The 27,864-nt window shown below is 40.5% G+C and overlaps 1 protein-coding gene across 3 annotated transcripts; it reads left to right on the forward strand.

Annotated features, from left to right (window-relative positions):
* The first annotated feature begins 5,180 nt into the window (after nucleotides 1-5,180).
* On the forward strand, nucleotides 5,181-27,288 carry Shark (SH2 ankyrin repeat kinase). Of its 3 annotated transcripts, none has more exons than XM_022835217.2 (14): nucleotides 5,181-5,884; nucleotides 13,845-14,019; nucleotides 17,456-17,556; nucleotides 17,797-18,004; nucleotides 20,995-21,266; nucleotides 21,439-21,739; nucleotides 22,074-22,265; nucleotides 22,440-22,628; nucleotides 23,212-23,387; nucleotides 23,669-23,767; nucleotides 24,439-24,567; nucleotides 25,020-25,202; nucleotides 25,683-25,823; nucleotides 25,977-27,288. In XM_022835217.2, exons 2-14 carry the CDS (start codon nucleotides 13,848-13,850, stop codon nucleotides 26,160-26,162), a joined length of 2,349 nt encoding a protein of 782 aa, XP_022690952.1. In that variant the 5' UTR covers nucleotides 5,181-5,884; nucleotides 13,845-13,847; the 3' UTR covers nucleotides 26,163-27,288. The 3 variants fall into 3 exon arrangements, with proteins under 3 accessions (XP_022690952.1, XP_022690953.1, XP_022690954.1); XM_022835218.2 differs by having other exon boundaries at nucleotides 5,181-5,716; XM_022835219.2 differs by lacking the exon at nucleotides 25,683-25,823 and having other exon boundaries at nucleotides 5,193-5,884.
* The last annotated feature ends 576 nt before the right edge of the window (nucleotides 27,289-27,864 follow it).

A 27,864-nucleotide genomic window follows, 5' to 3' on the forward strand; every position in this document is an offset into this window, starting at 1 on the left:
TCAGCTGTTTTCATTATGTCAGACTGCGTGTTCCCCATTATTCGTAGGTGGCAAAAATTGGATAGAGAATTAGTGATTAATTAATAAAGCCTAGATAACCCTTTACTTTGACGCCTTGAGAGTAGCGTCAGCGATCACATATGAACTGAAAATTCGTTTAGGCGTACACCCATTGGCATTCCGATTATAGTCTTGAAAAGTCATAGCCTAGCATAGATCTACCAATACATAAAATAAATTATAACGAATAAGGTAAAGAACAAAGTAAATCGAATTTCAAGTCACCTCTACGGAGTTCTTTGATTGCCCTCACGCATCAGTTGCCCTCGATTAAACTGTTCGGTACGGTAATTGTCAGCACCGAGAAAAAAAGGTCTGCACCGCGCGAACTTGTATCGAGTGCAGGTTGCGAGGTGCACATTGCTCGGGGCTAGTAAGTCTGTCCATCCATGAGAATGCTAGGGCTATTTTTAAATTAGGCCAAGTAGACTAAACGACCAACTGTCGACCTTGAGCAGCTTAGAGATAAGTATTTAGCTGACAAATCGTACTATCACAGGTTGACAAGAAAGGGTAGTCACTGTGAAAGCCAGTTAGCCAATTTGAAGTGTGTAGTGTCCTTACCCCCTATAGGTATAGGTCGCATGTGAATTATCGATCGACAGATGGGCCTCGTTGTGTTGGGGATCAGAATAGTCCTGTCAACGAAGACTTGAGATGTTGCTTTGGAATATATTATGAGTCCAAAAAATTTCAAACAGTTATTCAAATGCACGGAGATCGCCATTTCAACAAAGGAATTAACTAGACTAGTTGAGATTGATTTTTCAGTTTTACAAAAAAAGAAACAACAGATGTATCCGTCTACTGTGCAACTGAAGAGCAATGGCACAGTTGTTCTTGGCACCGGCAACATACTATTTGTGCATGCATGCGTGTGTCTAACCTTCAGAGCACGTACGCCACGTCTAGAAGGCCACCGGAACTGAACGAACAACAAATAAATAGTTTTCTCATTGCGAATTACCTTTAAATTAAACAGATTAACACCCCACAAAGCTAGGCAGTATGCTTGAGAGTTTACCTAGCATTCGTAGGTTGGACCCCGTTCGTGGGTCGTTCTTACGCTACAAACTAAGAGAAAATTTGTCAGTAGAACCAAGTAGTAATGTTATTACAACAATTACCTGTATTAGTGGCTGCAGTATGCACCGTTTCCAATCCGTCAATTTCCGTATGCTTCAGAGTTGAACAAATCCGAAAATAGAATAGTTTTTCCTTTTTTTTCTTGACTAAATCGTCTAAAATTATTTTATACAAATTACCATCACTACTACTGCTACTACTGACGTAAGTACCGGCGAGACATAAGAAACCATATTAGCTATTCGCATTCGTACCTGATTACGAGCCTGTTCTTTATGGACGACAGACCTGGAAAAACTTCTAGGAAAAAAAACGCTGCATAGGGAAACACAGCTGTTGTTGAAAATCGCAGCGGCAGATCATCTCTGCGACGCTGTTCGTCCCTCACTTGACTTTCCCGTTCCTGAACTGGTACTAGAATCGGGGAAAGTTCTTTTGAATGCAGCTGATCTACTCACTGTTTTCGGCTAACAGACATTCAATGATCGCATGAAAGCCACCCATCACATGCTTATTGTTAAGTCATGGTCAGCCTATTCCATTGTGTGTTTTGTCGCCTCGACTTTATTTTAGAACGTCTCTAATAGAGAATCGTTTTGTTAGCCAAAAGCGATATTTCAAGTATGGTCGAATCCGATCAGACGATTAGAATGATGAAACGATGACAAACAGCGACGAAATGCAACATCTGGCCGTTTTCTTTGGGTATGTGTACCGTTACAGAGGCACACAAATGAGTGTGTATGTATTAACGAAGCCATTATAAGAAATCAATTATTTGCCTATGTGCTGCTACGGCAATTTCTCTTGCCTTCGGACTGACGTTCGCGGCGCTTGGCACGATTTATCTTGTTCCGCTCGTATCCAATGTCAAGATGAAGGTTGGCGTAAGAAGCAGTAAACTAGAACAGGTGTTTGTACTCATCAGAGTAGTGACTGGTCATGGCCACAGGCCTGTCGCGCTAGTTACGTCAGTTCCATTTTTTATCGAAATCTCCCCTCCGTCAACCAGCGCGGCACCGCTCGTAGTCGTTCTAGTTTCTCACAGTTGCATTGACCTGGTAGCCCCCACCCGCTCAGAGTTCCTGACTTCGTTTACACGGTGCGACAGCAAAAAAGGAGTGCTGAAATAGCAGAAAAATTGTGCCCCCAAAGAAGAAATGATCCTTGGATATTGTCCTGTCCTGGTGTGCATGGCAATGTACCGTTAACAGGCGCCTAACACCTTTTCACAGGCAGGTCCAACTCGTCCGAACGTATTGATTGATGAAGCTTCGTAACCCTAATGAACCTTTACTCTATCAAGTGGTCAATAGGGCTTTGTTCCTCTAGCGGGAAACAACGACTGGGTCATACAAGCCATTTTAGTGAGTTGGAAAAACTAAGATAGTTGATACTGATTTATACCGACAATTTCAGCACCATCAATTCCATAGAGTTGAACGGTTCTGATCCGGGCTCTTTGCACATTGCCTATGAACCCTTGAAAAGCACTTACCATATACTCGCCCTGATGGATATGCCTTGTTACGATGTTTTCTAGAGGGCATCCGTTCTGCTTATGAATTAACTGCTACGTATGCCGAAATTGCGTATACCTGTTGCTTGTTAGTGTTTCTCAAAAATCTGCTTCAACGAATATAACCTGTGCCAATCACACACACCAGTGCGTAGAACAGCTAAATGTATATAAACATTGCACTGCTACGGATCTAATGTTTCATCATGGCCATTCTCAGACCTGTCAAAACCCCGTCGAAGTCCTCTAAAGAGAGCCGTTAGATATCGATCTAAAAGTTAGTTTCATCGTATAGTGCGTCTTTGTTGCAGTCACGGTTTTGCTGATCCGATTTTTTTTTAATTTTCTGCTTTTGGTAGGAGTAAATATTGGCACAAGCGACAGATGTCTCTGGGCATCGATGGGCGCGTGACGTTTGGGATTTTAGGTCCGGTACTGCGTTATTTAAGCATTGCTCTACATGTCTTCGTCCGCTTTGAAACTAGACCATCACTTACTTGTCCATATGTTTAGTAGAAAAGCAAACAAGTTACCATTACAGAATAGGTAGGTAGTAGTCTTTTTGAGAGAAGAGTGTCTTCTATCGGTAACGGTATCTATTATTCACTTGTAAAGTTACGAGACTTTTTGAGCATATACGCCTCGAAACCCTATGATATGGTCACGGTTTACCAATTGAATGGTGGATGTTATCGACCTTCAAAATTATCTTCTAACAAACTTTTACTTAAACCCAAAATATTAATACGTATTTAAAATGCGATGAGAGGCGTGTAGGCTATGGCGGAGTTTGCGTACTACCTTCCTTCCCATTCAGCAAAAAGATGCTAAGCTTTTCGCAATGAACCAAATATCAATTTCAGGATATGGATTGGCAATTTACTGGATGGATTGGAGACAATTTAAGGAATAACAGTATAGATTATTTTTAAGACAGACCCTTTATAGAAAGCAAAGTTATCGACTACTTTCAGTTAAATAACTATGAAACACTGACAGACTTAACACTGTTGACAATTTGCTCTGAACTAAATCGTTTCTTAGCATACATTATATGATAGAGAACATTTCCGTAAAGTTACTTATTTCCATATAGTACATTACTAGACAAGTTATCGTAAGTTTCGATTTCGAAACATACGAATTGACTGATAGCTTAAAGCAGACGCTTTTTGGAGTCGGCGATACAACAATCAAATTATTATTATTATTGCATATTATTGAACATATGATTTAATTAGAATTATTTTTACGCCAAGCTACAAGAAACACATCAGCGGAGCAGGTACAAATTGAAAAATTCAACACTTCCAACTCGTATTGCTTGCAGTGCAACAAGTTTCAAACAACGTCTATATTAAACTAGATTCTGCATGGGATGATCGTTTTTTGTCGTTATGAAAGACAATGCTAAATGCTGGCTCAGTGTTGGGCATGAAGGGGCTAGAAGTCAGCTCAATGCGGAGATAGATAGATAGATAGATAGAGAAAAATCATTTTTAAAGTAATCGCTTTATCTTTCCGAATGAGGATATTTGCTTGACCTCCTAAACAGGGAGGAATCAGAAGCGTCGTACTACTGGCGATCAATCATAAAGCGACAGCAACGGGCGAGCCATGTTGGTGAGGAGTAACGTGACGTTATAGTCTGTTTCCTGCAGACCCTGTCCGTATTTTATCTGATGTGGTGTCCAGCTTTCGGCGGGCATTATCTGTTGCTTCTATAAATCCACCCCGAGAAATCGACGACGATACGAGGTCGATGCGGAAGAAGGGGGTCATTCACTTGCTCTCGGATGTTCATGACTGAGAGCAGCTTACAAAAACCAACCTGTCCTCTCGCTTACTATAACCCGAGAGGTGGGGGATTATTATTCTAATGATTATCGCTACTGTCATTGTTATTGAAACGTCTGCTATTGCTCCCTGTGCCGAAGTCACTAGCGATACCTTGATCTGTTATCATTGTTGTTGATCCCTCTGCTCCGTCTGCGCCCGATCATTGCGCATTTATCACACACAAACCTGACACGTTGTGATGAAATGACATCAAAAAAAGGCATATTTCTGCATGGGCTATCCTCTCTGTGTAAAATTTTAAACAAACAACAGGATTTCCTACAGCCACCCCCGTAACGACGCCAGTCTATACAGTCAATGCGCATATAATATAGGAACAGTTTATTTATGACAGTCCCTGTGCGACTAAAGCGAGTTTTGCTGTTAAGAGGAAGCATTCATCGATCGCCTCTCGCTCAAATGTTCGGGCTCTACTCATGGCGATCTTTTGCCAGCACCACGTAGCCACTCAGCAGCAAGTTCCATTTGCTAATGCTCCACCGCTACCATCGTTTCAGCTCGAACTGCGACACTTCTCATGGCTGGTTCGCCTTTCGCCTGTCCGCTGGGCGCTGCTGCGCCTCTTTCTTGTGCGCCGCGCTATTCGTATCGACACTCCGCCGCAGTCGTTGCTGTCTTTGGTTGACTGACTACGGTGATGGCGCTGTGCGCTGGTGGCACTCGCTCCTAGTGCCGCCACCGGCTCCCAGCACTAGTGGCCGTTGCTGCCACCATAGCTGCTGCTGCTGCTGCTGCTGCTGCTGCTGCTGCTGCTGTGGTTCGTCGCTACCGCCATTGCCACCGTTACCAGCGCAATCGTCAGCCCCTATCGTATGGAGCTTCTGCGACTGCTTTGCTGGACCTGCGTCCAGCAGTTTGCTTCTACTGCTCGACTGGTTTCAGACGCTCCTCCACACCATTAGAGGGGTGCGCTTTTGTTGTTCTACCATAGACAAAGCTGGAATAAGTTACTCGAACGAATTTAGCCAGCTGCAGTGTATACAGTTCGTGCAGATATGTGTCTACGTTTGCCTAACTGGGTGCTGCTAAATGCAAATTGAAATAACAGATAATTAGTTCGATGGGTGGTAGCTAAGAAGACGGTGCTTGCTGCTCGTATCGACTTGTTGGAGCTTCTTCCGCTGGCGCTAGTGTCGGTGTTTCTGCGGTTCTGTAAGAAGCCAAGATGCCGCTCTAACGTTGGATTACTTAGTAAGATGTGTTTCCGTATGTGTCTATGTATGGCTGCACTATCGTTTAATTTCTCTGTACTTCCGTATGTTGGTGTACACGATAAAGAGACGAAGCTACAGTGATAACCTGGCGGATTGCATATAGACGCCCGCTGCATTTTAATGAAAGCCACGTAAACTCGACAAGGTTCGTGCGATATTGATAGGCGTGACGAAAAGATTGCTGTTATTCATTTAGCTATGAACAAATGTACAGTCCACTGTACATCTAATCATCTTTCATTTTACTAAACCAACTCTATAGAACAATGACAAATAACAATGCACAATCGGATGAATCGTCCGGCAGGCGAAATAACCTATAAAATGTTTGAATTCGGATGCGATGAAGCACACGATCTTAATCAGTTGAAGGTAGCAATTTTATGTTCAGTCAGTAGAAGATTGGACCTCAACAAATATTGTTACCACACCTGCTACCGTTGCTGCTACAGATACCTTTACAGATGCGAATTGGGCGAAAGTTTACAGTCTCTGCTAGCAGAAGGCAGCAAAATAGCGGGCCGAATTGAAAGATGGGGGTAATGATAGGAGAGCCTTGCGTTCGGTCCTGCAACAGCGGACCCGCGCGCATGCCCGTTCACCTTTGAACTACTTTTTAATGATTCCCAATTTTATTGGTTCTCAACAAGCTTCATGACATTGCTTTTAAACGACAGCTAATTTATGTAAATACAACGCCGCTTCTAAAACACTATTTATGATGTCTATCAAAATTGAGGTCAATATAGTGGTAGATATATTAGGCTCATCATACCAAATCTAGTTTTTAGATCTAAGAGTATTTTCACTGTTTAAAGAAAGCTACCATGACGACACTAGAGAGCTAGAAAAACTTTCTCACGCTTATTATGCATGCTATTATTATTAGTTCTTTGTGTACCGAAACCTCTTTTTGTACCACATTATATTAAATGGGAAGCCTTTTTTACCGTCGAGATACCTAGATCTCTATGACCTTTCAACGACAGTAATGGCACAGATAACACAGATCCACATTAAAAATCTAATAAAACGAATTTTATATATATATATATATATATATATATATATATATATATATATAACAAAGGATTGTACAAACTACAACCTTATCTTACTTTGGATCATTGGCTTCAAGGCCTTGGACTAGTTTTAGTATACACCTGGTCCAATAGAAGGTACAAGATCGGTGATCGGTTGCCAAGATACCCAGTAACTGCTTTTAGGCCTCCCGGAAGGCTGTTTGGTCCCGGCTTAATTTCGTGTAGGACACAGAACACGGTCGATCCACGTAGTATTAAATGTATGGCTTTATTGGCTAGAGCATTCCACACATCAGTAATGCCCTGGAAACGAAGTGTCGCTTACATACGCTAACTGGTGTTTATAGGTAATATAGTGAAGCTCAGTACCGCACATGCACCGTTTTTCTCTTTACCGTCAACGATCCTCTACCTTAACAAGTCCTATAAGTCTTCTCTCAAACATAACATCAGGGACCCGCCCTCACTAGGAGCTTGACCGAGATAGATCTTGCTGTACGTATCTAAGGCTCCTGCAACTGACTTATAAAGCGGCATGGTTACCACATAACCAGCATCGTTTTATATCCATCGATTTTTTAAATCATAGTCCTAATGTTCATTAGTTGTACCGTAGTCCTAATGAACCGGTGTGGTCAACCTAATGTTTAATCTGCAGGTCAGCAACCGTCCTTCATGTTCTACGATCATCTAAGTCAACTTTTGTTGCGCCAAAACTTCATAGTCCGTTTGCATGACGAATAATTAACTTCAGAACTAGATAAGCGATTCATTTTTAATAAAATGCTTGGTTTGAACACTTTATTTATTTGTGTGTAATGCAAAAAGGTGCAGACCATTTGATTTATACAGCATAATGAAAATGAAGACATTTGTGCAGGTTAATCAGGATCCATTTTGCGTTCGTGTGACGTTTCTCGCAGCAAAAAGGAAATAGGAACCATCAATAAGAGTAGTGGTAGTAGTAAAATCGTATCTGTGATTTTAGTTTTTGAAGCCCATGTACGCATATTATAACGAAAAAATGTGTATATATCCTGCCTTTTAGTCACCGTGCTTAAAGAAATCTTTTTCTATCGACGGCAAACAACAACAACAACGACTAGGTTGATTGGAGATCACGAATGTTATGGAACTCCAAGTTATCTGTAGCCCGATAAGAAGTGGCATTCGTAGCCTCAGTAGATAGAGGCAACGAGAGAATTGTCTTGCGTAGTATATTATTCTGGCAATTTTGTGAAATTTAAGGTCGTGAACGGCGTCAGCTACGCCGTCATTATCGACATCGCCGTAAGAAGCGACTCTGACCGCTATTCGCGTGGGGCTTGCGGCAAGTACTAGAGTCGTGTATGGACTAAGGTAAAACAAAAAAAAAGGAACTTGAAAACTTCTTAGTGAGAGGCGTCAGTTGACCCCGATAGAAAATGTATGTGAGCGTACGCAACGTATATTCTAAGTTGATTCGCAAATGGTTGCTGGAAGAAAATGGCAGTGCCACGTCTTTGTACTGGATTTACATATACCATTAGTAATGATACGTTCGCCTCGGTGACATTAGAAAAATATTATAGCGTATGATAGCAGGCGATTGATTTGAAAGTAAATGAATATTACTGTAAAATTATAATGCCCAGGCTTTCATCGATTAGTAGAGTGAATGAGAAATAATGTTACAAACAACTTCTCTTGTACTTACCACGGGCAGCCCGATATTCAACAGGTACTTTACCTACTGTGGTACCGTGTAACTTGACTTTTTTTGAGATTCAAAATTTGGCTTGTTCTCAAAATGGCGGAAATCGGCACCGTTGCCCTAAGCAGAAATTCACTTCGGTGGAATCGAAACAATTAGTGGCATTATTATATTAGTGAGTAATGAACGATTAACAATGGCTATATGGCCAAAAAAAAAAAAGACCATCAACAATATACACACTGGTTTAAAGCAAGAAAATTTTCATTAAGCTGAAAAGGTGCACCCCCTCAATACGCCAACTTACAAACATCAACTTTTCGAAACTGTGTAAGATAACTGAATATGATGTCAATTTTTCATAAGGCACACAGAATAAATACTAACTCCTCTAAAAGTGTTAAACACACTGCAGACATTTTAAGACTCATTTTTTTTTTCCAAATTACGCGCTGCCCGCATTAGTTACGTAACATGAAGCCATGTTTAATAGTATATTGGTACCGGAACGGATATCAACAGCGGCAGGTTCAGTGTGGCTATTCCAGATGACGTAGCGACACCTTAACGACTTTGGGACTAATACTCGGATACGGTTGCCACTCTTAAGACTACGGCCTGACCGGAAGATAATTCAGTCAGATTTCTTTACCTAGAACTATTCCGTTCGAGTGAAAAACACAGTCAGTATTTCAACAAGAGAGAGAGAGAAAGATAGAAGAGCGCTATTTTTACCACCTGGTTATTTTTTCAGTCAGATCAACATAAAAATAAACTTAATTATTGAAGGCTATGGAAGGTGTTTATTGAAGATGTGCTATAAATACATGTTTGTGTCTAACTTTAAATTTGGTTTTGTGCAAAATGTTTATATAAGGCTAGTGGGATCGGGCAAAGAAGGCATCTGCGAGACGTTACTGTGGGATTCGGCAGTATTCGTTGAAACTCGAAAAAATTCTGTTCACAAAGGTTTCCGTCTAGATATATCATACGCAGACAGAATGTTTATTAAAATGCCTCTACACTAATTATCGAACATACACGATACACATAAATATACGAACATCGCCATAGGAAATTCGAGGCAAAGGCTTTAACAACTGCGTAACCCAGCTTAGAGAATTTTACTGTTCGTCGATTGCGAAGCCCGAACCATTAAATAGATCTATAATACGTCAACGTATACGCATTATTGTTGCTACAACAACTTGAACAATTTCTATGTATTACATGCTGTAGAAACGGGCGTCAATATATATATATATATATATATCTTGCCTAAATCGCGCATAACCTGATCCCTTTGTGTCGTAATTCTTCTTTACGCAGCCAGCATGCATTGCTTATCTTTGATCTATATAGGGCAAATGCTTATTTGTTATGATTATATGATATACTACCTGCTAATCCGGGATGTACTGCAAGACGGACTGCTTTCTAATTTACGAGTAAAAACTATATATGCTATCGTTACGGAAACTAAGAAGCCGATTCACTAGTTGGCTATTTTTTTTTTTTTTTTTTTGCTTTTTTTTACTAATGATTATAGAAGAGGTTCGCTATCTGAAGCTCGTTTCGTCGTGCAAACAATTTATTTGTTAGGCACCGCTACTCTGATGAACAAGACTAGAAGTTGCGGACTCCGTTTAAGAACGGAATCAATATTTTTTTTCTCGAAACGTGTTTCCGTCTGTTGATTTAAATGTTCCTTTTCTGGGAGACATTGGCTCCTACAGGGGCCCAGAGTTGAATCTGTACAAAGACGTACTTCAACAGCTTCTAGCTATCAATATAACAGATCACTTTTTAACTGTCTTTTGTTTGTACATTTATAGTCACAGTGCAAAATTGAAGTCTATAAGATCGATTAGTGAATTGCAGGGTTATTTATCAATGTTGCCTCAACACCATCTATTGATAACTTCGCACCAAACATCTGATCCTTCTCCTGGATAGGCAAAGATTCCTGTAAAAATGAAAGAATCGATTTTAACTATCGTCCTCAGATATCTTATAGTATCTCTTTCGAAGTTTTATGTAACCTCGAAGTCAAACCTGAGGAATCTATAGATGTAATTTTGAGGAATTTCAGATACATTATCCTCGCTCCGGCTGTTAGTGTCCACTCAAATATGTTCCCACTGGTCAACTTCGTTAGACAAAGGTTACGATATAGAAGGATAACTAACTGGAAAACAACTTTAGCTTTTGCGTTGTCTAAGACAAACGTAATCCCCTGCCACCTTATCAACCTACAATTGTACGTTTAGCGGTTGCTGAAAACGACGAAAACACATTTAGGTAGCTACTTGATAAACGTCAGCTTGACTATAATTAGCGTATAATTCAGATTCTCTGACACAAATGTCCTTGACATCCTCAAATAGGTCCATCATCTTGTAACTTTTCCGTACCATCGTGGCCAGCCGCAGATACTTAAACTACTCGCTGTTTTACATTTGTTTTGTACACAAGACATGTACGGCCATCCTTAGATGGAAGCCATGCATTTTTTGCATCAGTGGCTTAGATGGTTGATTATTTATAAAAATATCTCAGTATTAGTGATCCGAAAAAATAATTTCCATATGAACTATGTGCCTGCTTAGTCTAACGGTAGGATATGATTTTTGGCCGGGGTTTTTGAGGAAAGTAGCCGGTGAATTGTGATTGGACTGATAAATGCTACGATTTCGTAAGAAGCAAAGAATAGGACACACTTCACCCTCGATCATCTTTTTCATTAAGTTTCTGTCAGCACGATTATTATTATTATTATTATTTTAGTGGCATTCGCCCACTGAATAACAATTCGAGGGGATCTTTTATAAAATTTTTCTTAGATTTTCCAAATATTTTTGCCCAACTAAAATTTTCTTTAGCCAAATAAATAAAGATACATAGCTCTCTTCGTCTAACATCAATTTGATATTCCCATATCTGAATTTGCCTTTAAATCGCATCGAGCATCGGAAGCTTTTACTTTTTATAAACGCAAACATTTATAGATAATTCCCATAAACAAACGTATTTTTAGCTGAGCATAGGTAATACGACAATTTTAATACTACACAGAGGTAATCGTGCGAGATTTAAGCACTGTTACTTCGATCAGCTGCAGCAACATCTGTTGCGTTGTCATTTGTGCCGCCGTCAACGATGCCCTTTCGAGTCTATACGCTGACGAGGTCGACTGACGTCATGTCACAGAGGGCAGTAAAAGGCTCAACATCGTCATGCGGCCGCGAGTGAATCGACCTCTGTTACATGCGGATTCATCCTTTGAGTCAAGTCTGTCTAGCTGGCATTAGACTTCTATAGGGGTAAATTTGCTATCGAATAATAAATAAATCGTTGACGTTTCCATTGAATTTCAATTTGCATTTATTTCAGTTGTGAGTACAGCTGATAGATATCAAGATACTGCCGCGTTCGTGCTTGATATAGCGTTACTGCGGCCTAGACGGTAGTGCACTGTGTTGACCAGCGTGTTTGATATCTGAGACCGAGCTAAGCTCGATTCTGTAAATATTGGCTTGCAGGATAAGTGTCCTTCAATTAGCAACTTAATAGCAACTTCCACGTTAAATTTATTGCCGTGATTTACGTGGCTAACAAGGGTTTATTGGCCTTTGGTAATTGTTCTCTGTAACTTTGTATGAATGTGAGACTATTGCATCTGAGGCATGTAGGGGGAGGTATAGAAAAGCGTGCTGCACCGGTTTATGAGGATGGGGTTCCGATCTTTGGGCTAGGGTCCGCGCGCCACTACACGAACCTTTAGCATATGGAGTTACTAAATATCGAAGAGGACCTTTAAAGCGGATCTCGCGGAGGCGCAGTTATCATAAGCTCTGCCGACTGAGATATAACGGCACTGTAGTGCCGTTCCGAGCTATTACTCTTATGATTCGTTCGCTTGTGCACTGGAAACAAATGATAGCATTGATAAAGCTTTTTCATCATCTGCTACGAGACAGCACGAATGAGTGACGGTTTCGTTTGTTGAGTAAACGCGCAGTTTGGCGTGAAAATGTTTTCCTGTGTTGGGACTAACCTTCACATTAATGAATTTCTAGTGATGTTTTTTCTACCTTTACAATCCTAAAGGCTGTATACATTCATTCATTAAATGAGCATTTCTGTATCAGTTGACTCGCTCAAAAACGTATAGCGCCGTACTTGTCTAGAATACTTTTTGTATCTATAGTACTTCTATTTCTTCAATTTCTGCTAAATTTAATGCCTAGACGTCGCTTTCGTAACTATGAATGTAGAAACACCTTCGACACGGTGCGTATCATTTAACAGTATGCGATCGACCGCAACCCATAGTAGAGAATACCTAGGTTACGACCACTTGGCCTGCAATAATCGTTAATGGAAGTGTCTAAGATATATGGCCGGAAAGAACGTCGACATCCACCCTGGTGGTTGGCAGTAGCATGAATCGTTGTTTAGGATTTTTTTGTTTAACCGGTAAATCCATCGTGGTTCATGTGTACCGCTAAAGGCTCGCTTGTATTTACAATCAGTTTATCCTATACGACTGAATCAATCTTCAAGATTTCCTCGAACTTGCTAAGCGCTAAACAAACCCACCGAGAGTGGCAAATAAAGCGACAGTTTTTGTCATCCGGTTCTGGTATCAAATCAGATACGAATCAATATTAAAAACGAAATAACATTAACTTTAGCAATATGCTCACAATTATTTCAATGATATACATTCATTATATTCGATTATTAAGAACAAAGGATTATTACCGGGATGCGTGCTGTCTGTCCAATACCGTTGCCGAACCGGCTTACTTAAACAACCCCGTGGGTTAAAAAAAAAGCTGTTGATCTTGGCTCATTTAATTAAAATCAATTTAAATTTTAAAGGCTCAATTTAAATTAAATTAATAATAACTTAAAGGCGTCCCCGTCTCAGACAGCTGACGACTGATCCGATTCAAGATCCGGTCATGGTCGAAAGACAAACACGTAATCAGGCAACGAATTTAATTGTTTCGTGTTACCATGATTTACTGCTTAAGTCTCGATGTTACATTGGATTAACGTTTTGCCAGTCCACACTGATAAGGCACTCAGGCCAGCGTCGGTATTCTCTTGGCAGGTCATAATATATCTCGTCTATCGTACTATAGTCTCGGATCTAGCAGTGGAATGAAGCATTATTCTTCTTTTTTTTTAATCAAAACGACATTAATTGTCTCGGCCATGGGTAACACCAATGCTTGTTTCGTCTACAGTTGTGTTTGATGGCGACCCACGCCTTCGACGTTCAGAGAAAATATGCGTGATGATGACGACGAAGATGATTAAAAAATATTTTACCTATATTGTTTCGGCCATTGTTACAGAGGATGGGCGACTCGAATGGAAGTCCACCAATCGTATCTCCGCCGCTCACTCCACAGTCGGAGCGCACTGCCCCGACGAGGATCATTTCACCGGGTGCGCGATCGCTCGTCGAATCGTGCCAATGGTTCCACGGAAAAATGACCCGTTCCCAAGCCGAGGAAGTTCTCCGACAAAGTGAGTGCTTCCTCTTCCGAATCTAACAATTTCAAATCATCCCGCTATTATATCACTAACGTGAATTAGGCTTACCTGTTATTTGAAGACTGTATCACTACAGTTTCATTGAAGTCGGTTCGTCATGGTTCACTGGTTCGTACCAAGAAGCTGGCGAGAGTTTGGCCAGAAGAATTTCTTGGATTCAGATCGTAAATCAGTCAAAGGCTTAAGACTCTACATATTGAAACAACAAGCCACGTGTTTACACGGATAGCCGTATCGTTGTAAATATGCGTATCTTAATTGCGGTGTTTATTCAACAAGGTTCTAGGAATAAAGGATCGTCTAAATAAGAGTGCGTGCTTTATCCGGTCTGCAATATCCAGTTTGGAACCTGTATGCCGATTGGGGGCAAAACTTGCCAGAATGGCTCGGCGAGGGGATGCGTAATATTGGGTAGAGTCGCATAAAATATAGACAGCGAGGCAGCACAGTATTACGTAATATTTCATATGTAACACTTGGTGATTGGCGTGCCCTTTAATCGAGGTAAGTCGATTCAATCGAGGCAAAAGAGCTTGTGCTCACATTCAAAAATTGCGCCTTTACAACAGGCAGGTTTATCCTTCGAACTCGGTATTTCCACACACCAGATTGGGTCCGACAAAGGTTCTAGATTCGTCGAATCATGCGATCTGTATCTATGATGTATGTATGTATGTATGTATGTATGTAGAAAGCGAATGATCATTGACTCTTGCTTTCTGTGGTAACAAACATTACCAAATAGGTACAGCCTTGGCCAGCTTTTACCCATGAAAAGCTCGATTATTCAGCTGACCTATTCATCCATTTCTCGCGTGATCGACTATGAGCCTACATACGGTACTCAAAACCACCCTTTTTGCTGATCTGATCTGACCTAACCTAACCTGAATGCAGACTCGCTGGATCCGAAACCGCAGACTCGAACCGAATTCGTCGCAGTTTTTTTCATTACTTTGACGTTTACCTCCGTTGCGCTAGTACAGGCATCGTTATCTAGCTCTTCCATCATTTTGTGTTAGGAAAGCCGATGCGTTATTTAAACCAATCCGTTTATCTCCTTTTACTAATCTGATCACATTGTCCTGATTCGGATATTTCCCGAAAAAGCTTTGGTTTGAAGTAATATTAGACCCAGTACCTGAATAGGGTCCAAGGGTGTGGGGTTCGAGAGCGCGAAGGTAACAAACAAACAGCATATTATCATTAAAGTCTGGTCTGCATAATACGCTAGCCTTTAACCTTTTCCACTACTGTGATCTACGCATTTTGTAGCCTAGCGCTGGTGTCTGCTTTTGCTGTTTCAACTATCTCGTTCGCCTGTTGTAACAAAACGCTTTTGCGGTTTCTGTTCTGCTGGCTGATGAAGGTAATTTAAACTGCGGAAATAGCATTTAATATTAGGTTAGTATAGCTTGTAAGCAACTACATCGAAATTAACTATGGGTTTTACTTGCATCGTCAAATTATCGTAGGAAGAAACCTTTCCGCGAAACGAAGCCCTTATTTCGGATGTTTGCCCCTGTTATGCGTCCACCATGCTTACCTATCTGATGCGTCTATATAGAAGCCGTGACGTTGGCAATTGGCTCCCAGGTCTTGTTTTGTATAATCCTGGAGAGCGGCGCATAGAGTGTAGCACTGTTTCAGCGAGGAATGACGCAGATTAAACATAAATCGTATCTATTGTTCACTTTGTTTTGGTCCTTCAGTCGGAAAGTGTTAGGTTCCAAAGGAAAATCGAATCTCCTTGATGTTATCAGCCTAACCTAATGTTCATTAATCGAGTCGTGGATGGCAGGCCGTACTTGTATTCGAATCAAGCCTAGTCCAAGGGCATCGTTCGAATCTTTCCAGTTGTTAATTGCGGAGTCACCTAATTTATGTTATTCGGTTTATTATCTGCTTAGTAATTAATAGTAGTCTTTGAGCAGTAGGTCGCCCTGGAGAAAACGCTTGTATAACCGAAGTTAGGCATCGTGCCTTTTTTTTTTTGAGTTAAAAGACAAATGCGTTATTTTAATCAAGACTCGATTAAGGCCTTGAAAAAATCGCCCCGACGGGGCGATTTTATTCTCTAACTGACTGCTGAATGTCATTTGTACTGTTCTTATCGAGCCGCGTATAGTCTTCCTGGATCGTGAATGTTGGACTATGTTTATTAGCGTACGAAATAGCGTCCTTAAATAGCTATTCTTATGATAGTCATAATTATATGAAATAAAAAAGCAACCGAAAAGAGAAAATAAAGTCCTCAAATTTTTTTTCAAATCTATTGGTAAAAAAAACATACAGAATTAGAGCCATTGATTATATTCGAACAAAATTAGAGAAAAATATTGACAATTGGTTTTTAGTAATCTATAATCACGCAATACATTGCCCAGGGCACAGTTTGATGTCTTATCGATAGACGGACAAAGACAAGTAGTTCAATGAACTTTAAATAGCTGTTATGAACTAGAAGTTAAATGTTTTGTTCAAGGTTTTATATGTCGTCTGTCGTCTTTGATTGAACGAAGTTTGGGTAGTTGTGCGTGTATGCATAGTTGTTTATGTTACAAGGTTATCCATGACAAGTATCTTACGCAAAGTTCAAGTTGTGCGAACTGGAGCACCCACCTTTCGGCACACTCGGCACAAGGTGCAATAAGTGACGGAATCAATGATATGATCTATAAGCTTACAAATGTTACGGTGTATCGTTGATCACCAGCAATATCTTCATCAACTGCACACCTATTAACTATGTGCACTTATGGTGCCTATGTAAAGGACAAGCGCCTGTTAGACGGTAAACAACGTGTCCAGGCAGAGGGTCTGGAGGCAACAATTTGGTAATACAATCATGTCATCGATTAGTTAAAGGTAAAATGTCTAATGTCTCACAACTATAACTAGAGCCAACCCTGCGACCACATATTACGTTTGACACCAACACAGTTCTACCTCCATTTATTTGCTTTTTTCGGTTAATACAAGCCACGCACAAGGGGACCAAATTTAGTGCTTATTTGTTGATTTTATCAAGCATGTCAATGATGGGGATCAAATCAGCACCCCTTGGCACTTTCAGCCGATGAAAGCTATCTGCTTTTACAAGGTCACATTGAGGAAGGCTATTCATCATGAAAAGATGGGTCCCTAGGTCGGTCGACGTTGGTGAAATGTATTGTTTAGCTTATATTTTATATCAAATACGATTTAGCCTGGCGATTATCTTTGGTTGCATGAAGTTCGTCAAATTATTATATTTGTTATAGGAGTCGTCCGGAATTTTTTCCAGCCCGAGCCTTTTCGAGGCTCTACTTGTTTGTCCCAGTAAATTCATGTTACCTTTCAGACATAATTGAATAATACCATACAACTGCACGTTTTGCATACGAGTATTCTCTTTGGTTAAATTCAGACGGCGGTCGCAATGGGCAGTTTCTTGTGCGAGAATCCGGAAGTTCACACGGTGATTTCGCTATTTCGGTCGTCCATAATGGCTCCGTCGTACACTATCAGGTAGGCGTTAATAAACATAAAAGTTGAACTATGATTTGTACAGCGGATACAAACGTTGATTGTCTTCTGAGAACTTTTTTTTTGCTTTTTATCAGCCAAGTTATATAGATAATTACTGAAGCAAAATTGTAATATATTCGATACGTTTTTCGATGGGCATCTCTTTTTCTTCGCTACACCTCAACGTAGTAATCAAAATGAATGCCTATCCTGACAATTAAATGGCGGTTTTATATGCAGGTAAGACGACATGGTGGTGACGCATTTTTTTCAGCGGGCGAAGCTGGACCGATTATTCATGGCCTGGAGGAGCTTATACGTTACTATGAACAACCCGGTCAGGCCGGCTTGGTATGTTCGCTTCAGGAGATGTGCAAGGGTCAAGCGCCTCCGCATGATACGCGACGGCATGGAAGGACGAACCTTCTGCACAGAGCGACCAAATCGTGTAAGTAACAAATTGTACATAGTTTTTATGTTCACATTCAGGACCTGTATGGCCTAGCATGGCCAACCATTCAATTAGCATTTGTCTTGTCTAAGGACCAGTACTTGTAACACTTGCAACGATGTTCATACCTAGCCACCGGGAGCGTTGATCTTAATGGTTCAGATCATTTGAATAGTTTAAAGCTAGACGTAAATACACTCCGTTCCGTGTATTTGAAGCCGGTCTTCTCGATGTCTAAACACTAAACGTAAAACGTATATGTACTTGAAACTATTATTGAGAGTTGATTGATCAACGAAGCTCTGTACCACATCTTTGTGAGTCCGAGGTCTTTCTGTACTATTTATGGTGTTAAATCGCTAATTGTGGCTCTGTACTAATAAAACGTCGATCATTGAGGGCATTACACAAATGAAAGATTCTAGCTACTTTTTAAAAAGCTTTAGTTTAGTATAATTTTGTAACGCAAGATTACCTATCAGTTTTACTTAGTAAGTCAAGAATACTTATTGCTCAGCCAAGTCTGATTCTCACAACTCCAATTGAAATAAATAAAGTACTTTGCTTAAAGTTGAAGACGATCTCAGAGGTGTACAATAAAAACCCAATTAAGTCACATTTGGGAGCCGTATCAATAGGCTGGCTGATACCGAGCTGATCCATTATTGGCGTTATACTTTGACTCTTTCTGACTAGTTGGCTGTAAAGTTGCCCCATTTATTAAAGCTTGATTTCACATTTTTTGTACTTAGCGTTATGGACAGATTAACGAAATCCATGTAATCACAAAGCTAGCCAAGTTCTTGCCAACTTCGCTCACATATTTCAAGTTTATACAGAAGCGTGATTTCAAGGACTCGGGAGAACACGAGGATAATAGGAGTGTAAAAAAAAATAACCTTCCATATACCACTCGTAACGACACTCATTCGACGAATGTGTTCGATAAGCGCCGTCTGCAATATGACTGTTAGGCAATATCTACCGTCAAGAATAGAGCTAATAACTACACGTTCTAAAACGAATCCACCGCATTTTCAGCTATCGCTTACTTAGTTTCTCTCGATTTTAATAAACTGCGCCGCTTTTCACGTAATAAAAAAGACCAAATGATACACACAGTAAGAACCCTCAGTACCATCTATACGCTGCGTCGCAAAACTCCTTTCTGTGGAACCGTAACTTTTGCTAGCCGTAGCAAAACGCTTTTTCGATTCGTTGCAGCGATTTTCACTCTGGCCGCAAACTCTAAAATAGGACAGAGTTTCTCTCTCGCGGTCCTTCTTTGTTTTAGAGAATGCTGTTACCATCCGCCTAGTTGGTTCCTGATGTGGTCATGGGTTGCCAGCAGAGCATTGCATCCAATCATACCATTCCTCTGTTACGCAGTGTGTGATTACCATGAACTAGTCTAATAACACTGGCCGCTCAAGACAAGCGCTTGGGTTAATAAGCCAACATAGCCAGAAGGTTCGGCAAAATGACGATTTAGACGCAGTTAGTAAACAGCCTGCGTATTGAGCTCTCGTCTTCACGTAATCAACCATCATTGTGTTACCTCGCTCCGCCCATCCCGCCGCACACCAGGAGGCAAACAGAAGTGGACATTCCATGAGTTTCTCCGCTTGAACGCATACGTTCGGGAAAAACCCACTCTCATCATCGAGCTGGGTCAAAGCGAATAAAGCCACAGATAACAACTGCTGCTATTGCTGCATTTGAAGCAAGAACATGTGGAAGCACACTGATTCGATTGCGGAAATGAGATATATTGTATATATGCAACATAGCTACTACTCGTCACATAGAGGCGGCTTACTCGTGCTCGCGAAGATACCACCGCCGAGAAGCTCGCGAGCAACAGAAGAATGCTTTTCAACAGAAATTTCCTGAATGAACATTAAATTTTCTACTCAGCGGTTGGCTCCCGGCGGAGTTGGCTAGCGATTATCGGGAGGCCCCAAAATAAAAAATGGTATCTTATAGCGAGAGGTATTTACGTCATGTTCTAATTTTGACTTCCCAAAAACATGGACGAGTATAGAAGAGCTAGAATAACAGTGCGACAAAACAAATGTTGGAATGGTGGATGTCGAACCCAAATGACTGGGCAACGAGAATAGCAAAATAAAGTTCCGAAGTAGAGATGGCATAATGAAGCGCTTTTTGATGAGCTCAGCTTACTACTACTACTACTACGCGTTCAGTGGCTCTAGATAAATGTGCATTGTTTACTGTAACGTAACTATTGAAGAAGAGTTTACCCTAGGAAAGTGTAGACTCTGTCATGACCCTTCGTACGATCATACGAAAGACCGCATTGGGTATTTCCACAGATGTAATAGTTTAGTAAAAAGACCAAAAAGAATAAAAATGGCGTCTAGCTACTCTTTTTGACATCACTAGGTATAATGCGTGAGTAAGCTGCCTGCGGGCTTATTTAGTAGCAAACAAAAGAGCACAAGCGGTACAAGTAAAACCTACCGTATAAGATTTATAGAGTATTGCGAGGTAGCAATCTGATCCGAAGTTGCGGCCTTTCTCTCAATAAAGCTAAAGGTGGTTTCAAGTGAATAAAGATTACTTTAAATTTACCTGGTTTTAATTGAACCTTTATTAATTTATTTAAGTAGTAATTGTTGAAATACATAGCACTTGTCTCCATGATGAAAATTAAGCTTTGATAAATCCCAGTGGTATAACTTATTTATAAAGATACGTTCATATGACTTTTCTTTATTACAGTTTCCCCTACTATGTTTTTACCATTTGCAACACACAAATGTTATTCCCTATTACCTGACCGGTTTATCTGAATATACTCTGCTATAGGTAGATATCATAATTTACTTGGTTCATCATTGAACTGTTCCGCTTCCTCCCTTTAATAATACACATCCCAGATAGGCATGCTTGTATATTTCAGAGTGTTGTTTCTTTGATTTGTGCGTGGTACAAATTATTAATGTTTTATCTTTGATTTCCAGGTAATTTATCAGTCGTGAGAGAATTGCTTCAAAGTGATTATAACATTGATGCTAAAAATCAAGACGGGCAGACAGCTCTGCACCTTGCATGTTTAGAAGGTGAGCCTAAAATAGCATTGGAACTTCTCGACCGCGGAGCGTCTCCTAACTGCCTTGATGGTAAAGGACATACTCCCTTACATTACGCGTGTCGCGAGGGTTATTTCCATTGTGTACAACATCTACTCGATCACGGAGCCTCGATGACCATTTATTCATTGGGCTCAAGATGGGTACGTTACCACTTGTTTATTGACTAGTGTAAACCGATAACACTATATGAAGAATAAAAATATAATACTTGCAATCAGTGAGCTTACGCCTATTCGTTGTCGATAAATTTTAAGGCAATAGTTAGGTGGCGTCTAATTGCACAATCCTGGTTTGTATGGAACCTGGATTTAGGCTCCTCTGCATTTTGCTGCATATCGTGGAGATGAAGATATCGTCCGTTTGCTTCTGGATGAAGGTGCTCCAGTGCGGCCGCGAACAAAGGGCGAGGAACTACCCAAAGACTTAGTATACCGGGGACAGCCAGAATTGCGACCCAGTTTGACGAAATTGTTAACTGAGAGGATGGATCCCGTGTATCAGGGTTACCACCGAGAGGAATGGTTTCATGGAAGCCTCTTAAGGGAAGAGGCAAATGCTTTGCTCGAAGGTTCGTCCGACGGAGCGTTCCTTATTAGAACCAGCAGAAGACCAGGTGAGCAATTCATCATCTCGATGAGTCTTTCATTTGCTATCATTCAGACTGGTAATACATGTAATAGCGCCAGCCGTGGCACTGATGACATCGAGTTCGTTACATACAGTAGCAAATATAAGTAAAATATCATCACTAGTATTTTATATAGTCTTCATTTTTACTGGTCGCCGGCGTTTGATCTGCAAGACTCAACCCAGTAACATATCACAAATAGAATTTGAAGCTTTCAATTACCTGTCGCTTGCCGTATGACAGATGGCATTATCGATATGGCGCAATTGAACACCGTCACTTTTGAGGCAACTGTTTACAAAACCTTCATATTGTACAGGTGTCCCAGAAAACACAACCGTGCTCTCAATGGCCTATAATGGGGAGGGAAAACATTTCGCGGTTTCTCGAAGGAATCGATTTCATTTTATAGATGACGGCCCATTTTTTGATAGTCTCGAGGCTCTCATTGAGCATTACTCTCGACACAACGATGGTCTGCCCTGCACTCTTAGAGCACCCGTCAGACCAGGTAAGGGCGGCTCTTATCCATATACTTGATGAACTTTAATAAACTATTCAGTAACAACAATCAAGCCAAATCGATCACCAATAGCTTATTTGTATAATCAGGGAAAACGTTACAACTCCGACGAAGACAAGACTCTCCTTAGAGAAACTCTCTGAATCTTGACCGATTTTACAGTGGTAGGTCCAGTAGTCAGTTCTAGCCTTCCCGGATGGCGGACCTCGCTGCATGCGCCTTTGACGCCGACAGCAGGGGCATCACCGAATGAGCCGACACGCCAATTCGAAAATGCTTCTATCATAGCTAGGGAAAAACTCAAACTCAAGGAAAATATCGGAGGGGGAGAATTTGGATCTGTATATAGTGGTCAGTATAAGAGTTTCACTTAATTTGCATAACTCATCAACAGTAGATTAACGAATAAATTGTACACAAATTACGCTAGTATATCCTATAACGACCGACCCGACTGCGAGACAGAGATCTTTTAACTAGACCCCGTTGCTCGTGCATGAAATCCAACATAGCAAATCTACCCCTTAATTAAGCCAATTAAAATGGTGTAGAATGCACCAAATACAAAAGGTAAATTGTTCGCTCTAACAAGAGGAGGTCAAAAGGAGTAGCTAAAGCTTTCAGTGAAGTGGGCTTCGGCTTGACTGTCAAAATTCAAACGATTTCGAATCTTCTTAGGTGAAATTATTGAGATAATGTCAAGCGACTAATGCAGGACTACAATGACTCCTTCCAAGAACCCTACAAATGTGGAACGTATTGAAAAGGATATGTACATTTTTAAATTTACCGGCAAGACGGCAATAGGACATAGTGCTTCAGAGGAAGAATTGTTCTGGCGAACTGTAAAGTAAAACAGCCTAAACACTACAGCGTTAATTTCATAGATATTTAGTCAAAAAGACTGCCATATTAAATGTAATTACGATGCCAGGTGTATGGGATTCGCGCAGCGGAAGCACTCAGGTTGCTGTAAAAACACTTCGTGAAGAACATTCAACTCCTGAAAAATGGAAAGGTTTTGTGCACGAAGTAAACATGATGCTTGGTTTGGCACATCCTTGTATTGTCAAACTCATCGGCGTTTGCTTAGGACCTCCCCTCATGATGGTAGGTCTAAACTTGGCCTATGGAAACAATGATTTCGCTTACAACCTAACACCAACTGATCATAGTATAAAATACCAATTTATATGAAATTTTTTCACGAGTAAAACCTAACTGTGGCCTACATTGTTAGGCTTTTAACCGTGAATTAATAAAGGCGCCTTTCCTGAGTTCTGGCAAGTTACAACTTGTTTGCTTTTACGATGTTAAACATCATAACTAACGTCGTGTAACTGATCATTTTTTGATACGATGACATATCTATGTTTCTTGATCGTGTTTAGGTTCAAGAACTGGTGGAGCTTGGGAGTCTTATTCGGTATCTTCAAGAACAAGCAGATACGATCGAGGTTCAAGTTGATTTCCCAAGGTGGTCCCAGCAGGTCGGTAATGTATTGGAACTATTGTTGAGACAACTCTGAGCCTAGGAACAAGTACCTTTCAAGATCCATTCAAACAAGTTGGCCCTTTCTATACGATGCGTGCGTTGGAAAGGAAAGCTCTATAATGCATAGATAAGCTGTTTTAGGCATCAAACGTTACTTACTTTGTTACCGTACATTTAAAATGATAATACAAAGATTTTAAGATCAGCCTCGTCCATCACCGGCACATAACTCAATGAAGCTTTATTCCGCTTGAATACCCACAAAGATATAAAATTAAGTCAATGAAGTATTAACTAAATACACCTATATCATCATATACAAAGTGATCGTATGACTACAGTAAGGTTTGATGTAGTAGCTCAAATGTTCGGGGGTTATCTTCCTGTTGAGCTTGTATACATCAGGCACTAAGTACACTTTCTAAAAATAAACCTAACTATTCTTTCAAGATTTTTCAACGTTGAAATGAATGAATATTGTCTCTTTTTATATTTTTCTACTCATGTGAACATCACACTTACGTAAGTGTGTGCGTGCATACGTATGTATCTGCTCTGAAAACAAAGTAATACTGTATAGGAACGATATCCGAGTCGAATGTAGCACGCGTATTCAATGAGTATTTATGACAAATATAGTGTTTCTTTTTGTTTTGTTTGACCCAGATTGCAAGTGGAATGAGCTATCTTGAGTCCCGTCAGCTGGTGCATCGAGATCTTGCTGCCCGAAACATCCTTCTTGCATCGCGAATGCAGGCCAAGATTTCTGACTTCGGATTGTCGCGAGCCGTACAGGTGGGTATATGACCCGCATAATAATAAAAAATCTCCATATTGCAACGTATGTAATTTGAATTTAGCAATTCAAATTACATACGAATGTTAAGTAAAACGCTACCGTACTGTTGTTGCGGTATTGCCAATGTAAAAGAAATCTGTCACAAGAATTGTCGCCATACACTGAGCTATTGACGAGCTCGTAAGCGCCCATTGTTTTGTGAGTCAGCTGTTGACTAGGCAGTTTAATACAGGCCATTGTAATGGGTAACGGTCCAATGTGAGGGTGGCGCATCTTAGCAAAAATGACAGAAATGCGAAACTAACAACATATTCTAGTTTACGGAAAAACTTTATTTAAGTCGTTAAAATGCTGCTGTTCAAACAACAAGAGAAAATAACAACAATAAGCACGATTAAATAATAGACGCAATTTTGAATAACAACATTTTGAGCTTTATGTATTTCAGATCAACGACAACAACTACCACGCGTCCACAGGCGGAAAATGGCCCTTGAAATGGTATGCCCCAGAGGCAGTCAACTTTGGTAGTTTTAGTACTGCTAGTGACGTTTGGAGCTTCGGGGTAACCCTATGGGAGATGTACTCTTTCGGAGCAGAGCAACCTTACGGGTCCATGACCGGAATACAGGTACTCGGACACATTCTGTTGTGACAGTTTAATCTAATCGATAAAGGGTCGACTAGTTTAGATTCTAATAAACGAGAAAACGTACAAATGATCCTATCACTCGTCCATTGCTGAATCACACCTCTTTCTTAGTCCACACGCAGACACCAACCAGATCACTGTCTCTACTGTCAATAATTGACTAGATAGTTCATCTTCTTATCGATTACATGATAATATTCTACGAATATCTATGCATGAATACAAAACATCTCCAAAAAACAAAAATAGTTAGCAGCTCTGCCCCGAATCTTTGATAAGAAGAAAGCGAGGCCTGTCGTTAGGACGATATTGTTGTTGTTGAGTGTTACCGATAGTGTACAGTTGCTCCCATGAGCGTTGGCTCTCCACCTGTTCGTTATCAGCACTTAATTGTAATGAACTGATCCGTGTTACATCGCGACACATGTTCATATCGAACTACATGGACGGGTCAAGCAGGCATCAGGCGTCACTCTGATCTGTACGCGTTTATTCTTTCATACAACGAGATATCAAAGACTGGGGAAATCCCTCAAAACGTTTCTGAAGAAAACGCCGCTAAGCGAAGATCAGAAACGACCGAATAAGCCTGTCGCAAGTGTAAGTACTCAGTATTTTTACAGTACACCAGTAGTGTTCCGGTACAGATTTCGACTTAGGTGCTAAATCGACAAAGGGCATTTGAAGTGCTTGCAGATGCACCGATAGCGGCTAATGCATTATAGAATAGAAACAGTTCGAGACTCTTTTCAGGTGTTGAACTTCGTCGAAACAGGTTCTCGATTAGATCAACCGATAGCATGTCCTGATTGGTGCTATGAGATCATGCTACGTTGCTGGAGCATTGAGAAAGACGCAAGGCCATGCTTTGGAGATTTAGCGCAAATGTTTGCCGAACAAATCCCACTGCACTATATAGACAACGTCGTCGTTGTATGATAGCCCAGAATGGTGGTCGTGGTCGCGTTTAGAAACTTGCGAATCATCTACATATGCAAAACATATAATAGCATAGTGTATTAATGCTCAGCAGTCTATTGGCAAACCGTTCCCTGGTGGTAGACAAGGCTGGACCATTTTACGTTCATACGAAGCTTGCCACCGTCGTCGAAGTAAGAGATCCTATTGGCATGTATTTGAATATAACATGTAACACGTAATCATTGTATATACTGTGCAAGTCTTGCCTCTTCTGTTGCTTCGCTTGTGTGCCTACAATAGAAAACAGATTCCAAACTGTGGAGGGAGCTAGCGGGCCCTATGTCTGGTGGCATCGGCAAAAAGGTCGTGTAGCCCCATATGCTCTAGTCCGAATTGAAGTTGAACCAGCGAGATTGATGACTATCGAGATGATATCAGTAAACAACTGCAACGTGACAATGACCTGAACGCGTATCCAAGACAAAACAACAGATGTTAGACGGTCAACTTGAAGCTATAACAAATAAGGTCAAGCCTACAATGAAAAAAACACACCCGATAAAAAAGGTAATAACATGCGTCGCCCAAATAGATATCGGCATGCTTACTTCCATAACATACATGAAGAGAAATTGCCGATAGAACTTATAGATAGATAAGCTTGTGAGTCCATTGGTTTCCTATTTTTTTGACTGTGCCCAAAAAGAAACAGGTAAACTACAATAAAAACACACTATTTGCAATAGTCATTTCTAAACAGCTGGACGCCTTCCGGATCAATTTTGGAAAAAACATCAGATAAAAGTCCCATTTTCATATTCTCTGCAGCCATATTTGTATTTTAGCTTACCAAAGAAACTGATTAGCGACGCAGACGCGGGACATCACGACATGCACTTAACAGTGAAGCGCAAGCTGAGTCTATAGACTTCGTTTTGGCAAAAAAAGCTCCTAATAGTGTAATCATATGTAGACGCGTATCTGTAAGTAATGAGCATTATGATTTCTTTTCGTGTTACATTCAATTGTCGTGAAGGGCTTTGCTTTTCTCGAACACAAAAAGTTTTCGTGATATTGTTCTATTAAACACAAACTATATAAAATGCAATATGGTAAATAAATGTACAGTTACTTAAGCAGCTCACTTGCGGTTCCCATTTTTTTTTTTTGCTAGCTAGTGAATAAATAATTAATTATAGCAGTTAGATAAATTTTATGGACGACGGTGTCTTTGAAGGAAGCTGTTTCGTGTTTATCCTTTATGAATACAGTCGTCCGATACGCACAAATCCTATGGATGGAAAGTAAAACTATACCACCAAATGTAACTGAAAGAATCAATCGAAGAACGATATGGCCTCTCGAACTCTAACAACGCGGCTAATGAAAAAGTACGACGAGTAAGTTTTTACGTTTCAATAACTTTAGTGATCGAATTGAGTAGAAATGTACCGTTCGAGTATTAAGCTAGCCTGCAACACTGAAGATAATCTGGCAGAAGTAAGGTAATTGATATATAGAAAACTATATCCGAACGAATTTCCAGATTTCTCTATCATGGCTGGAAAATAATTGTCGCATATGTTATTACTGCCACTGGCTTTGAAGATTTTCTCTTATTTTCGAAAATCGTGACTTCGAATTTGGGAAAAATTCACAAACAAGATACGATGTTACGACTCGCGCTTCACGGGCCGCCTGGATAAACTTGAAATAATTT

This window comes from Varroa jacobsoni, unplaced genomic scaffold (genome assembly GCF_002532875.2).
Source record: "Varroa jacobsoni isolate VJ856 unplaced genomic scaffold, vjacob_1.0 scaffold_573, whole genome shotgun sequence".
NCBI classification, from domain to species: domain Eukaryota; kingdom Metazoa; phylum Arthropoda; class Arachnida; order Mesostigmata; family Varroidae; genus Varroa; species Varroa jacobsoni.